We start from the raw sequence: 17558 nt of genomic DNA, 5'->3' as shown, positions 1-17558 counted from the left end.
ACACCCATGTTCCAAAAGGTCAATGCACAGTATTACAAAATAATATGAGCAAAATACAGCCAAAAGGCTTACCATTAAACATACAGATTGTTTTAATTCGTCACCAATTCCTAGAAGTGAATATGTGAATCACAACATATGTCACAATTAGGAACTCTCACCCGGAAGTGAACTGTATAGTGATACCTAACTCCACCAGGTGGCCAAATACATGATGGCCGCCAGCGGCCATACTGAAAATACAAAATCGCCATATCTCACTTAATGTGTGAGTTAGAATCACAAATAAGGTGTTTATTGCCATTACACGGGAGTGCTTAATCGAAATTTGAAGCCACCTTGATATTGAAATCCATCATGGCCGTTGCCCACCACATTGATAATAAGAAAGCGTCAGAGCTGTTAAAATATTTGAGATATGACAATATGTCATACGTGAATAGTGTTTTTTTATACTGAAAAGTGGATGTACACTGGTTAGGTTATTTGTGCAATTTGAGATCATCTTGGTTTTTAAATCCAAGCTAACTGTTGTTCGTGGTATTTAAAATGATAACATGCTCCAGCCCTTGATCTAACCGAGATAGAATAATAAATGAGGTCTCTCTTCCCACTAAACAGGGCATTCACAATTCATTTATAAGTCGTTTTTACAATCTGATGCCATTTATACCTTGAAATAGAATATGGATGGCGTGGCAGCTGTATTGACCTAATGGAAAGCGCAATACATTTAAACATAAGTGTTTATGTCTACTGAAACTGTAAATTCAATGAACAAAGGTAATGTACGATAGGTCATAACTGACAAATAGTCTATCTGACTAAACTGAAGAGAACAGATACTGATTCTGAACTATCAACATCTGTTACCATCTGGGTACTGGATGTTCATAGGAGTGCGAACAGTGCGACATTTCAAGCTTTTTCTTTGCAGCTAGTTCATATCAAAGGTGTTACGGACATTCATGGTTTCAATAGAGATACGACAGTTAATATCAGATCCAGTGATGACCAGTACTATAGGGCGATGGTGATAACTGGGGTCATTATTGCGTTACAAAGTGATCTCCATATGTTTGGACCTTTAGATATAGAACATGCAGGAATGACGTGATGTATATAGGCTGGCTGTTTATGCATTAACATATGAGTATCCTTACTGTTGATGAATGCTGACATCAGTGGTGCAGAGTTATATCTACTTCAGCCTCATGACACGTTGTCATGATGGAACGTCCTTTACTGTCAGAAACATTGTACACCAAGATTCGATAGAACATTAGAAAAGTAGTCCGTTGTCCATGGCAAGTTTGATGAGTAATGCCTCCACAGTAATGCCTCTCAGTTTGTTATAACTGAACAAGAATACAAGAGTTGAAACTCCTTGGCCAAGAGACAGGCGACCATCCTATTTATTAAAACATAACATGATTGAATGCGAAATTAACTCTGGTCTATCAGGTCATACTAAGAAGTCTAGTCTACAGTAGGAGTATGTGGAACGTCGAGCTCAACTGCACCACCTTGGATCATCTCTTCCTAACTCCACTAAATTAATGAATGGCCTTAAAACATTTGCGAGCCTCTCTCAGATAACGTTGCCAGTTACCTCCCCGTCATTCAATTCTGCCATTCCTTTATCAACAGAACCCATTTTTGTTGATCTTGACTGCAACTAGGTCAGTGAAAAATGAGGTGCCGTTTGCAACATTATGAACATTATTTGTTGGAACATTCAGTACATATATTATAACAGTTATTTTTTGTAAACAGTCTAGGTCTTAATTATCACCAATCATACATTACGAACTTTTCTGTACTTAATTTTCACTTCCGGCGTATATAAAAATATTTTAAAATATACTGCGCAATTTAATGTTTCAATGAGTTGCCACGCCCTCCATATTGGATTTCCATGCCAAAATTACCACACCAAAACGATTACGAATCCCCCGTTTGGTGTAAATATACACCTGATTTATTTTTAATTTAAGGGCTCTGGTATGTTCTTATTTTAAATACTGTGAACCGCGGCCATCTTGAATTTGAAGATGACCTGAAATTGCAAAAATTAACTCACTTAAATATAGTACATCCTGATTTTTGTGCAAATAGATACTTCATGTATTTCATGAGTCCTGCTGTTCTGCAATTATCAATATGGTGGACACCGGCCATCTTGGATATGAATGTCAATATGACCTCAGATTGCAAAAATAGGCCCACCAAAATAGGCACCCTCTGTCTAAAGGGAATAGAGACCTTATTCGTGATTCTTACTCACATATTAAGATAAATATGCCGAGATTTTATTTCCAGTATGGGCACCGGCAGCAATCATGGAATTGGCCCTCTGGTGGAGTTAGCCGGAACTTTTGAGAGGTACACGGGGGCTAAATTTCGTCTGAAGGTCTAAAAGATTCTAAATTCACCCTAAAACTTTAGTCCCCAAACAATGATCACGGGGAAGCCAAATATGGCCCCACTATGTAAAGCCATTTCGGAAACGAACCGTCGACTTATCAAGTCATTTTATAGTCAAAATTATAAAAGTATTTCCTACGATATCACTGTCACTAGGTTTGATATAATAAATAAGGTCTATGGGCCTGTTTCGATGAGTTTATCATAGCGTCATTTAGAACATAGTCAAATGTACATTACACACTAGCTGATGATTGAGACAACCAATCTTACTAGTTTTTGGCCAAAGAATAAGATTGTCAAGCAATCAGTATTATATGTTTTCTCAACCGATATGAACGTCTGTGATTTATGACTCGCATTGCCCTTAATCAGGATTATATGGTTTTTTCCCCACAAATAAGAATGTCTGCCTGTCGCCCAGTTTCTCTCACCTTTGGTCAAGTAAATGTTTTCACTGGCATGCCCGACGGCTAGTAAAAAGAAATATTCGGAAAAAAACCCCACCTAAAAGGCAACAGTATACTCCGTATATACTTTCTCCTCTACCCTGGATACACATCATGCCATTTCACAACTAGCATACACCTGCAACTGATTGGAACACGACCCACTATCATCAATGTCATCGATTCTTCAAAAAAATTATGAATTTCCCGTATCATTTTGAAAATAAGATGCAGAAGAAAAAAACAACAACAACATGGCTTTGAACGTTGTCGCGCGCAGTCCACATAATCTCTGACACGATAATCCGTGATAGTGTCGCGCGCAGTCCACATAATCTCTTACATGATAATCCGTGATAGTGTCGGACCACGAAGTGACAGTTTCACTGAAGTGTAATGGCATGTGACCTATGTTGTAAATAACTTCGAATGGAAAACTAACAACAACGCGCACAGCAAGAACACAAAAGTTAATGATCTATTCTAGATGCTAATATATTAACAATTTACACGATATTGCATGTAGCTTTGAACAATGTGGTGATTTTTTTTTTTTATAAAGGGGGGGGGGGGGGGGGGGGAACAGAAAAAAAAAACCAATAGAAAAAGACAATAATGAAAAGAAAATCCCTGCCCATCAACATCTCATTTGTCGCAGAATCATTACTGCTGACAGAAATTGAAGACAGTATTCTCTTCGTTAATGATATCCAATGTCGAATAGAGGCAGTTTGGAAATGGCTCCACATGTAAGCATCGTTTAATGCCTTTAATAATTATAGGATATTAAACGAGCTTCCATTTCGTATTATGTTTATGTCCTGAGTGAAATAATTTTCAATTGTCACAAGCTTCAGCGAGTGACAATGAAAATTATTTCACGAAGGACATAAACATGATACGAAATGGTAGCGAGTTTAATATCCTATTTATTACCCATAATCGATCTAAATTTATCGTTTCGTTGACGTTCCTGTAAGGTTGTAGTGCGCCAATTGATGATGTCATCGTGTGACGTCAAAAGTGTTACGTCCCACATGGCATTCCAGTGGACGTATCACTTTGACATGTACCGAGATATTTGTAACCATATGGGTAATAATACCAACTCTCTCACTGTATACCACTACTGTCATAATGTGCAATGTGTCAAAACAGTATCCAACTGAACAGTACTATACATGAAAGATTGGTTTCCAAAATACATTTTATCAGGTCTATCTTTAAACAAAAATTAATATTTAAATAACAATTGTTAGTGTAATTATTGAATGATAGGCCTGCTCTTACAAGTCAAAATAGGTGCTGTTTAATGTTTTCATTGACGGTCAGTTAAAGCACTGCTAATGGTTGTGTAGTGTACTGCTGGTGTGACAACTGGTCGAGATATTGAGAAAAGAAAGCCGTTACCGAAACACATGCTACTACTCGTATTGAGTAGCTGCAAGGAATCGTGTATATACAAATTCCCATAGACTGGACGTCGCAGACTATACATTATTACACACCAGCCGAGAGGTACTGCTGAGGCGGGAATGAACCAATGCGTCCATAGAGGGGAATCGATCCTCCTACCAGTCGTACCGTAAGTGAACTCATTCCCAATGAGGTACCGTCTTACCACCATCGAATGTTAATATTGATTCGTTATGCTGCGCTGTGAAGCATTAAATTCCTAATTTATTTCAAATAATTATATCACACTGTAATAAAAGTATTTAGGAGTTTCGGCATTACCACAAGCAATTCTGTCTGACGAAGGAATTACGGTCGGTGAACAGATCAAGTTTTAAATAATAGAGTTTACATTTAGCTCCCTGTGATATTTTGGTATATATTTTATTAGTATAACAATGTGGTGGGTTGATTCTATGTAAGTAAAACTGAACATGATAATATATAGTTGATAGTTTCATAAAATCAAACCTGTCCATTTATCATTGCGGCTCAGCATATAGACGGCCTTAATACGATGTTAGCAACAATCTTTACTGAGGATCAGTGACAAACGCGTGGACAATGAAAATACGATAACCAAGTAACACTGCAGGTTAGATTAATATCAGATGGACTTATTAATCAAACATTATTGTAGGTGTGCACTCAGGGGCCCTGCGTCCTATTTTCGTCATTCATTTTGTCTGTGAACCAGGTGCGGTGATTTACCAACATCACATAACTACATTACTTTAATGTCACGCCCCGCACCCGAACATTCCTGGATCCTGTCTTGATATCTTCACAGTATATTCCGCTGTCCTCGTAAATCTTCTGTACCAGCTTCAGACATTAAACGAAACATAAAAATAAAATAAAATATTAATGCACATTTTGAACATTTAAGGAACACAAAGTTAAAAGGATTCACCATTAACAGCATAATTATGTACATGTTATTTACAAATAGGCAAGATGAAACGTGTCAAAGAAGTTCCACCACGTACGAACACGACCTCGGTCAATGTCGCCTACAGTTTTACAACACTGTACAGAGGTGATATGAGCATCACCTTGATTTCCAATCAGTGGGTGACAGACAGGCACACAATGTTGACCTAATCCGAGCAGGCACGCCGGTGCACCAGTGATCACACATCCGTGTCTTTCGTGGCTTGAGTGGCTACAAGAGCGGTTCCTCGCTTGTCGCCGCTCCGTAACACGTCCTTGAGGAATATCCTAATGAATGTGTCTCGAAACTGTTTGCTCATAGTGCAGTATAAGGCGAAGTTGATACCATTATTAATGAGCGCGAGTATGTCCATTAAATCACCCAGGGGGTGGTAGACGTCATTGAAGAAGCCGTCGATGATGCCACTGAGCAGCTGGAGTATTCCCTGTGGCGTCTCCGTGACAAGGAACAAAACGACAACAGTGAGCAACATCCGGGTAGTTCGGTTCGTCTTTCGGTGTCTCCTCGTTTCGTCCTCGCCTTTCACTTTGTTCGTCTTGTTGAGCAGCTTCTTGCGCCGCTTCTCGGCGTCCTTCATCGTGTTCACGAGGCAGATGCTCAGAATGGACAGCATGAAGCACGGCAGGAGCTTCACTAGCAGGGCCTGCGTCCAGAAGTTGAGGTTCTTAACGAATATCTCCGTCGACGTTGTCTCCTTGACGTTGATGAACCAACTCGTTTCGTTGGAGTGGGGTTCGACGTATTTTTCAAGCGTGTAAATAACGCAATTCGGTATACACACCACGGCCGTGACGACCGAAACTATGAAGATGGTGAGTTTGGCTCTGTACACAGTGCATAGTTTGGTTCCTCTTCGCGGATAACGAATGAATATATACCGAAACAACGCCAATGCTACAGTCAACCATATTGATATTGAATGCACAATTACACTGACTATGGCATAAAACATCAAGAAACTTGCGTTGGAGTGAGGAGATGGCTTGGAAATGTATACATGATAGTTTAAAATCACATAAGGAAAGTATGCGGCCATTGTTAACCCGTCCGACACCGCCAGGCCTGAAAGGATAACATTTGTTGGCGACTGCATGTTTTTACTGGTGAGAACCACGAAATTCAGTGTGTTCGCAACAACACCAAAGATACACACTATCGGAGCGGCATATCCATGGATGGGTTGGTACCAGTTTTGCCACAACTCCAGAGGGGTGGCCGGCGGTTCTACAAAGTCATTGATACAGATTGTAGATACAGTGGTGTTCGGGACGGAAGAAGAATTCAGTTCCAAAGGCATTGAAGAAAACTCAGTAGAGCTCATGATTAACTATGGGAACTGAAACACCTTTCACCAATTAGACGATACGCGCACCGACGTCACAGTCTTTGAATAGCAGTGTTCAGCTGCAGGCCCGATCACCAGCTGGATAACCAATAAGACGATCTGCGATGAAGAATGACCTGAAATAGACAAAAAATAAGATCTAATCATCAACAAACAAGCGGAAAATGGTACACAATTGCTACACATCAATCAGGAGTCCTTACGAACCATTTTGATCGATTTTACTTGAAGCTGATACCGGAATTGTATTATATATTACTAATCCACTCCTATCATGCAAAATGTTCTTATTAATTTAGTTTGGCGGCTTTCTCGGGGCTATACTCCATAATCGTGGAAGAGTTAGCACGATTGAGACATTCTATCTGATGAAGCAGCTTAATACGTGTTAGTTATTTAAAGGATACTTTCCTCCAACTGTAATGTCAGAACACAGAGGTGAGAGTGTGGTAAATATTGGTTTCGCGCTTCGACAATCTGTTGGCTGGTGCCATTGTTTTTGTTCTCTGTACTGATTGTGAGCCGGCAACAAACGAGGAAGCGATTGGTCGTTCGGACATTTATATCCCAAGGAAGTAATACGTCTTACAACCTCTCGCAGCGTGTCACTTGTAGCCCAACAAAATTGATACGGCTCAATTCACGCTACTGTGCAAGTCATGCCACATAATTAATTGGATTGAGTGCAATAAAATGGATTAAATCAGAATTAACGTTTGTTTGTTTTGTTTATCGACACCACAAAAGCACATTGATTAATTAATAATCGACTATTGCATGTCAAACATTTGGTAATTCTGACACATAGTCATCAGAGGAAAACAGCTACATTTTTCCTAATGGTAGCAAGGGATCTTTTATATATGCACTTTCCCACAGACAGGGAAGCACTAACCACCTGTTGTGGTGCACTGGAACGATCAAAAACACAATCAGTTTTATGGATCCACCGAGGTGGTTCGATCCTGCGACGCAAGCAGCTCGACGAGAACCCAACGGACTGAACTAAATCCAGCCCAAATCAAAATGAAAAAACCCAATGTATATGAATTATTGTCAAACAGATAATATAATATATACCTGCGCTCTTTTGAAATAGTGTATGCTTTTCATTAGAAGTAAATATACAACAAAAACCCGTAGCAAAACCAAACACACACACACACACACACCAACAACAACAACAACCCCAAACAAACAAACAAACATTGAAAAACCTCAAACCAAACCAAGCAAACAAACGAAGCTAACAAGTAAAAAATACATATAGAGGGCGATCTTTTTTCTTTGGTAAACATAGATATTGTTTTATTATAGTTTAAGCAAACTAACTTGTAATTTTATACTCATGTAAATAGAATCAGTAATCACTTAGCGATTGTTTTCAGATCTAAAAAAAACTTTGTCTGTTTTGGTCAACGACACCACTAGAGCACATTGATTTATTAATCATCGGCTATAGGATGTCAAACATTTGGGTTTTCAGATCTATTTACTTTTATGATTTAAAAATTTTCTTCTTTCTTTCTTTATTTGCATCATTTATTTTCATTCTTATATCCAGTCAGGGTTCAAGCACGTCGTCTTGGCACACTCTTTAGCTATCAGTACAGGATTGGGTAGTTATTAGTGGATTTCGTTCCAGCCAGTGCACCACCACTGGTGCATTAAAGGCCGTGGTATGTGCTATCGTGTCTATAGGATGGTGCATATAAAAGATCTCTTGCTACTAATGGAAAAACATGTAGCAGGTTTCCTTTCTAAGACTATAATATGTACAAATGACCAATATTTGACATCTGATAACCGATGATTAATTAATCAGTGTGCTCTAGTAGTGTCGTTAAACAGAACAAACTTAAGTATTAGTGGCTATTGAGCGAGGAATCGGCGTAGTGACGTTAGTTGAACCTCCAAGCACTGGACTCACTGTAAGCTGGAGCCAGTGCTGGGGTACGAACCCAGCTGTGACCAAGCTCAAAACTTACCCCACATCACCAAGTTAACCCTTTAATGCCCGTGACAAACAGCATGAATTCAGAAAAATTATTTGTTTATGAATAAACATAGCACCATTCTAAAACGCTTTTGAAGGTTATTTGAAATATATATATATATATATATATATATATATATATATATATATATATATATATATATATATATATATATATATATATATGTATGTATGTATTAAATGTACTCATACATCAGGTTGTACTCACATCAGTACAAAAGTAATTGTAACATCAGATTTATTTAATGTGTATTGCAATCAGAGAAAAAACACATCAAATTTATAAACACAACACTAGAACAATGTAACAGTTCTAGAAGTGCAGAGAACAGATTTCACGTGACATATTTTGCTGTAAGTGCCTATTGTACTCCAAAGAGTACACATTGAAATTCATGGCTCTCTTCAAATGTAAGTTTAGTCATTCAAATAAACTACTCAGTTTGAGTATATTGGGAATGTATGGAACTTTTCATTAAACTGATTCATTAGAAATATTTTATTTTTGGCATTAGTGTTTGTACTTATAACGTATGCACTCATGAGGCATGGAAGGGTTTAGGCCGGGGTTTTGTTTATTAAATGTTAAAAAACGCCATTTCGCCGGCTAGATTAGGGCTTGATTATTCGTCTGGTTTTTGCCGGTGTTCGTATCCTTAGTGTTTTATTGATTTTCTTAGCGACTGTCTCAAGTTCGCAGTCACTCAAAGACATTTACAACTAATATAGCATTTTAACAACTATATTTAGATATTATTATAAGAAAATCCCAAAACAGGGAGAAATCAAACTTTTAATTTATTTGGTGATATTTTCTACCAACCCTTCAGCAGCATACAATTGCTGTATATCAAGAGAAAGTGGCTTTAAATACATCGCATATTCAGACAGATTGTCTGAACAGAATGCGACTAATCTTGATTAACCATCATAGGCTGGATGCTGCCTAGCCCGAGTATTCTGACTGTAAATATATAGGCACCATCCCACAGACATACCACGGCCCTTGATTTACCGTCGTGGTGCACTGGGTGAAGCGAGAAATAGCGCAATGGACCCATCGACGGGGATCGATCCCAGACCGACAACGCATCAAGTGAGCGCTTTACCACTGGGCTGTGGACAATCACTAAAGCGACAGAGAGTAGTAAACACACACACACACACACACACACACACACACACACACACACACACAGACACACACACACACACACAGACACACACACACAGACACACACACACACAGACACACACACACACTCACACACACACACTCTCTCACACACACACACACACACACTCTCACACACACACACTCACACACACACACACACACACAGACAGATACACACACACACATATACACACACACACAGACACACACACACACACACACACACAAACCACACACACACACAGACACACACACGCACACAAACACACACACACACAAACACACACACACACACACACACACACACACACACACACACACACACACACACACACACACACACACACACAGAAACAATATTACATTCACGTTTTCTCAAGGTGAAAAAAGTATTTCATCTACGAGTCGTATGCCTGCTTGGCATGTGTACCACTCTGGCATATCAAAGGCCGTGGTGTGTGCTATTCTGTCTGTGGGATGGTGCATATAAAAGATCACTTGCTACTAATGATAAAATGTAGAGGGTTTCCTCTCTAACACAGTGATAAAATTACCAAATATTTGACATCCAATAGCCGATGATTAGTGAATCAATGTGCTCTAGTGGTGTCGTTACACAAAACAAACTTGTCGTTTTGAGACGGCCCCTGGAAGACGGAATGGCTGAGTGGGTGATCATGTGACGCAATGTCACGATATAGGTCGGCGAACTTAGAATTCTGCTGTCCGGAGTTTGCCGAAGCTCAGCTGAATGTGGGTGCTGTCGGGTTTCTTGCTGTAGTGTGTGTATTAGTGATTAATATCTGATTTTTTTAAATCAATTAACTCGAAATGATCGATGTAAAGGTATTTGACGTCAAACATAGGATTGTTGTGGTATTAGAGCGGAAATCTTTTCCAACTTTTTGGTTGTCAGCAATTGCAAAAAAATACATAGCTTGGTCTCTGACTGTAATGAGAGCGTATTTATGTCCAAATATCCGCCTAGCTCTCTTACAGTCAGAGTACTCGGGCTAGATGCTGCCAAAACATTGAGTAGAGGATGTATTCAATCTAACAAAATATTTAAAACATTTGTGGTACTTGTTTTATTTAGAATATCAGTGGCTGTATCCACAATGGGTTTCAGGTCGTTCTAATATTTGTAGTAGGTCAAACTTCATATTACTATCCCAATATATATTGTTCTCAAGTACGAAACTACTGGGAGATAAGAATATGTTTGGGCTACTACAGCCATTAGGGTGATGAAAAATACATCGCATATACAGACTGTGATATTCGAAACAGATACGTGTCTTTATGGGGGACTGTCCTCGTTTATAGCCATGTTAAGATGTTCCAGACTAGGACAGTCTTTTTTGGGAACACAAACCACGTATTAAATAATATTCTTGTCCAAAATATTGGCGGACGAGTGCTAATCTTTGTTACAGCCGTTTGTGTTATTTGACTTCGTAATATAATTTTTTTCAGTATGTATTTTAATCAAGAAAACGTATTTAAACAATTTATGCAATTTTAAATTCTTATTAAAAAAGGCATTTTTAATCGAAAACATCTTAAAATGGAAGCAGACTCAGTACAGCCCATTTAAACGGATTATCTGCAGTTGTCGGCGATTAAGATGACGTCGACCAACAGAGACGTTTTTAACAACTGTGATCACACATTAAATGTAGTTTTCTAATCACAATATTAGAGGTTGTATATTAAACGTGGTTTCGTCGTCCTAGTATATTTCCTAATCTATATTGTTTCTTATGTACGAAATCACTAATATACGGAATCCAGTTTGGGCTACCCTGTATTTACAAATATCAACACTACCAGAAACACACTGAATATACACAAACTAATATACGGAATCCAGTTTGGGCTGCCCTGTATTTACAAATATCAACACTACCAGAAACACATTGAACATACACAAACTAATATGCGGAATCCTGTTTGGGCTACCCTGCACTTACAAAAAGAAAGACACTGAATATACACAAAACAATGTACGGAATCCAATTTGGGCTACACTGTACTTACAAATATCAAGACTACCAGAAACACTCTGAATATACTTAAACTACATGCAATATACGGAATCCAATTTGGGCTACACTGTACTTACAAATATCAACACTAAGAGTAAGACATTGAATATACACAAACTGATATTCTAAACAAGAACATATATTTATGTGTCATTTTAGTCGTCAAAATAGTTTATTAGTCGGAAACATTTTACATTGCTTCGGAGGCGGAATGCAACCCAGTGGTAAAGTGCTCGCTTGATGCGCGGTTGGTTTAGGATCGATCCCCGTTGGTGGGCCCATTTGGCTGTTTCTCGTTCCAGCCAGTGCACCACGACTGGTATATCAAAGGCCATGGTATGTACTATCCTGTCTGTTGGATGGTGCATATAAAAGAACCCTTGCTGCTAACCGAAAAGAGTAGCCCATGAAGTGACGACAGCGGGTTTCCTCTCTCAATATCTGTGTGGTCCTTAACCATATGTCTGACGCCATATAACCGTAAACACAATGTGTTGAGTGCGTCGTTAAATAAAACATCTCCTTCCTTTACATTGCTGCAAACTCATGATAGTCCCTTTAAATTGTAACCGCAATGTTTAAAGGTCTCTATTGGTGAACACATCTTATAATGGGAGCAAACCGAGGACAGTCACGTGTATTGGTATACGCCAGTTTCGAATGGACCCCGTCCATGAGAAGTGCTCAATTAACATCTTTAGACTAAAAACCTGCAATGACAAAACTGAAAACGAGGAGATAATGAGGAAATTATTCCAAATCGTCCGTGATGTGCCCAGTTTCGCCATTAACTAGGTACTAACCTTTCTCATTATATTTTAGAACACATGGCAATTATTAAGAAATGCAATTAGTGAAGCGAGTAAAATAACAGACATATTTTATTTTATTATCACCTAATTCACACAAATATACAGTTAAACACGATGATAAGTACCTACGATTTACTTACTACAACATGACATGAGTCACGCATTACAACAACTACAACAACAACAACTACTACTACTACAATAACCACTACTATTACTACAATAACTACTACTACTATACTACACAAACAACTACTACTACAATAATAACAACAGCAACAACTACTACTACTACTACTACCACTTTACCGCACCACCACTACTACTACTACCACCACCCACCACTCACCACCACTACTACTACCACCACTACTACTATTACCACCACCACCTACTATTACCACTACTACCACTACTACTACCCTCACCACCACCACTACTACTACTACTACCCTCACCACCACTACTACTACTACCCTCACCACCACTACTACTACCCTCACCACCACTACTACTACCCTCACCACCACTACTACTACTACTACTACCCTCACCACTACTACTACCCTCACCACCACTACTACTACCCTCACACCACTACTACTACTACCCTCACACACCACTACTACTACCCTCACCACCACTACTACCCTCACCACCACCACTACTACTACCCTCACCACTACTACTACCCTCACCACTACTACTACTACCCTCACCACCACCACTACTACTACCCCACCCTCACCACCACTACTACTACTACCCTCACCACCACTACTACTACCCTCACATCACCACTACTACTACTACCCTCACCACCACTACTACTACCCTCACCACCACTACTACTACTACTACCCTCACACCACTACTACTACTACCCTCACCACCACTACTACTACCCTCTCACCACTACTACTACTACTACCACCACCACTACTACTACTACTACCACTACTACTACCCTCACCACCACTACTACTACCCTCACCACCACTACTACTACTACCCTCACCACCACTACTACTACCACCACCACTACTACTACCCTCACCACTACTACTACCCTCACCACCACTACTACTACTACTACCTCACCACCACTACTACTACCCTCACACCACTACTACTACTACCCTCACACCACTACTACTACTACCCTCACCACCACTACTACTACTACTACCACCACTACTACTACCCTCACCACCACTACTACTACTACCCTCACCACCACTACTACTACCCTCACCACCACTACACTACTACTACTACTACCCTACACTACTACTACCCTCACCACCACTACTACTACCCTCACCACCACCACTACTACTACTACCTCACCACCACTACTACTACCCTCACCACCACCACTACTACTACTACCCTCACCACCACTACTACTACTACCCTCACCACCACTACTACTACCACCACCACTACTACTACTACCCTCACCACCACTACTACTACTACCCTCACCACCACTACCACTACTACTACCCTCACCACCACTACTACTACTACCCTCACCACCACTACTACTACTACTACACCACCACCACCACTACTACTACCCCCACCACCACTACTACTACCACCACCACACCACTACTACTACTACCCTCACCACCACTACTACTACTACCCTCACCACCACCACTACTACTACTACCCTCATCACCACTACTACTACTACCACCCACCACTACTACTACTACCCTCACTACCACCACTACTACTACCCTCACACCACTACTACTACTACTACCCTCACCACCACTACTACTACTACCCTCACCACCACCACTACTACTACTACCTCACTCACCACTACTACTACTACCACCCCCACCACCACCACTACTACTACCCTCACCACCACACTACTACCCTCACCACCACTACTACTACCCTCACCACCACTACTACTACTACCCTCACCACCTACTACTACTACACCACCACCACTACTACTACCCTCACCACCACTACTACTACTACCACCCTCACCACTACTACTACCACCACCTACCCCACCACCACTACTACTACTACCCTCACCACCACTACTACTACTACCCTCACCACCACTACTACTACTACTACACCACCACTACTACTACTACCCTCACCACCACTACTACTACCCTCACCACCACTACTACTACTACCCTCACCACCACTACTACTACTACCACCTCCCACCACTACTACTACTACCCTCACCACCACTACTACTACTACCCTCACCACCACTACTACTACCCTACCACCACCACTACTACTACCCTCACCACCACTACTACTACTACCCTCACCACCACTACTACTACTACCCTCACCACCACTACTACTACTCACTCACCACCACTACTACTACCCTCACCACCACCACTACTACTACCCTCACCACCACTACTACTACTACCCTCATCACCACCACTACTACTACCCTCACCACCACTACTACTACTACCCTCACCACCACTACTACCCTACTACTACTACTACCACCACCACCACTACTACTACTACCCTCACCACCACTACTACTACCACCACTACTACTACTACTACCACACCACTACTACTACTACCCTCACCACCACTACTACTACTACCCTCACCACCACTACTACTACCCTCACCACCACCACTACTACTACTACTCTCACCACCACTACTATTACCTTCACCACGACCACCACTACTACTACTACCCTCACTACCACCACCACTACTACTACCCTCACCACCACTACTACTACCCTCACCACCACCACTACTACTACTACCCTCACCACCACCACTACTACTACCCTCACCACCACTACTACTACTACCCTCACCACCACCACTACTACTACCCTACCACACACCACTACTACTACTACCCTCACCACCACTACTACTACTACCCTCACCACCACTACTACTACCACCACCACCACCACCACTACTACTACCCTCACCACCACCACTACTACTACTACCCTCACCACTACTACTACTACCCTCACCACCACTACTACTACTACCACCACTACTACTACTACCCTCACCACCACTACTACTACTACCCTCATCACCACTACTACTACTACCCTCACCACCACTACTACTACTACCCACCACCACTACTACTACCCTCACCACCACTACTACTACTACCCTCACCACCACCACTACTACTACTACCACCACCACTACTACTACTACTACACCACCACCACTACTACTACTACCCTCACCACCACTACTACTACTACCCTCACCACTACTACCCTCACCACCCACCACTACTACTACCCTCACCACCACTACTACTACTACCACACCACTACTACTACTACCCTCCACCACCACCACTACTACTACCCTCACCACCACTACTACTACTACTACTACCCTCACCACTACTACTACTACACCACCACTACTACTACTACCCTCACCACCACTACTACTACTACCCTCACCCACTACTACTACTACCCTCACCACCACCACTACTACTACTACCCTCACCACCACTACTACTACCCTCACCACCACTACTATTACCCTCACCACGACCACCACTACTACTACCCTCACCACCACTACTACTACTACCCTCACCACCACTACTACTACTACCCTCACACCACTACTACTACTACCCTCACCACCACTACTACTACTACCCTCACACCACTACTACTACTACCCTCACCACCACTACTACTACTACCCTCACCACCACTACTACTACTACCCTCACACACCACTACTACTACTACCCTCACTCACACCACTACTACTACTACCCTCACCACCACTACTACTACTACTCACCCTCACCACCACTACTACTACCCTCACCACCACTACTACTACTACCCTCACCACCACTACTACTACCCTCACCACCACTACTACTACTACCACTCACCACTACTATTACCCTCACCACGACCACCACTACTACTACTACTACACCACCCACTACTACTACTACCACTACACCACCACTACTACTACTACTACTACTACTACTACCCCACCACCACTACCACTACTACTACTACTACCACTACTACTACCCTCACACCACTACTACTACTACCCTCACCACCACTACTACTACTACCCTCACCACCACTACTACCCTCACCACCACTACTACTACTACCCCACACCACTCACCACTACTACTACCACCACCACTACCCTCACCACCACTACTACCCTCACCTCACCACTACTACTACCCTCACCACCACTACTACTACTACCCTCATCACCACTACTACCTCGCCAGTTAGCTATTCTTTCTCTTAAACTCTATCTTAGTGTCTAGTGGGTCTTCACTCTCACCTATCTCGCCAGTTAGCTATTGTTTCCCTTAAACTCTTTCTTAGTGTCTAGTGGGTCATCAACTCACCTACCTCGCCAGTTAGCTATTGTTTCTCTTAAACTCATTCTGAGTGTCTAGTAGGTCTTCACTCTCACCAACCTTGCCAGTTAGCCATTGTTTCTCTCAAACTCCTTCTTAGTGTCTAGTAAGTCTTCACTTTCACCTACCTACCGGCCTCGGTGGCGTCGTGGTTAGGCCATTGGTCTACAGGCTGGTAGGTACTGGGTTCGGATCCGAGTCGAGACATGGGACTTTTAATCCAGATACCGACTCAGTGGGTAGGTGTAAACCACTTGCACTGACCAGTGATCCATAACTGGTTCAACAAAGGCCATGGTGTGTGCTATCCTGCCTGTGGGAAGCACAAATAAAAGATCCCTTGCTGCTAATCGGAAAGAGTAGCCCATGTAGTGGCGACAGCGGTTTTCCTCTCAAAATCTGTGTGGTCCTTAACCATATGCCTGA

General features: G+C 41.5%; 2 protein-coding genes across 2 annotated transcripts in view; both read right to left on the bottom strand.

Moving 5' to 3' along the window:
- Positions 1-4013: 4013 nt before the first annotated feature.
- LOC121390674 (G-protein coupled receptor dmsr-1-like) overlaps positions 4014-17558 on the bottom strand; it is a 51318-nt gene continuing 37773 nt past the window's right edge. Inside the window, exon 2 of the mRNA XM_041522547.1 lies at positions 4014-6747. Coding sequence (XP_041378481.1) covers positions 5465-6607 — 1143 coding nt within the window. The 5' untranslated portion in view covers positions 6608-6747 and the 3' untranslated portion in view covers positions 4014-5464. The remainder of the gene's footprint in view (positions 6748-17558) is intronic.
- The window catches only part of LOC121389728 (filaggrin-like), a 94791-nt gene continuing 83919 nt past the window's right edge, over positions 6687-17558 (bottom strand). Inside the window, exon 2 of the mRNA XM_041521379.1 lies at positions 6687-6747. Within this exon, the coding sequence (XP_041377313.1) occupies positions 6687-6747 (61 nt within the window). The remainder of the gene's footprint in view (positions 6748-17558) is intronic.

Source organism: Gigantopelta aegis, chromosome 15 (assembly GCF_016097555.1).
Source record: "Gigantopelta aegis isolate Gae_Host chromosome 15, Gae_host_genome, whole genome shotgun sequence".
Lineage (NCBI taxonomy): Eukaryota > Metazoa > Mollusca > Gastropoda > Neomphalida > Peltospiridae > Gigantopelta > Gigantopelta aegis.
The sequence above is the reverse complement of the archived record's forward strand: the minus strand, read 5'-3'. Positions and strand labels throughout refer to the sequence as shown.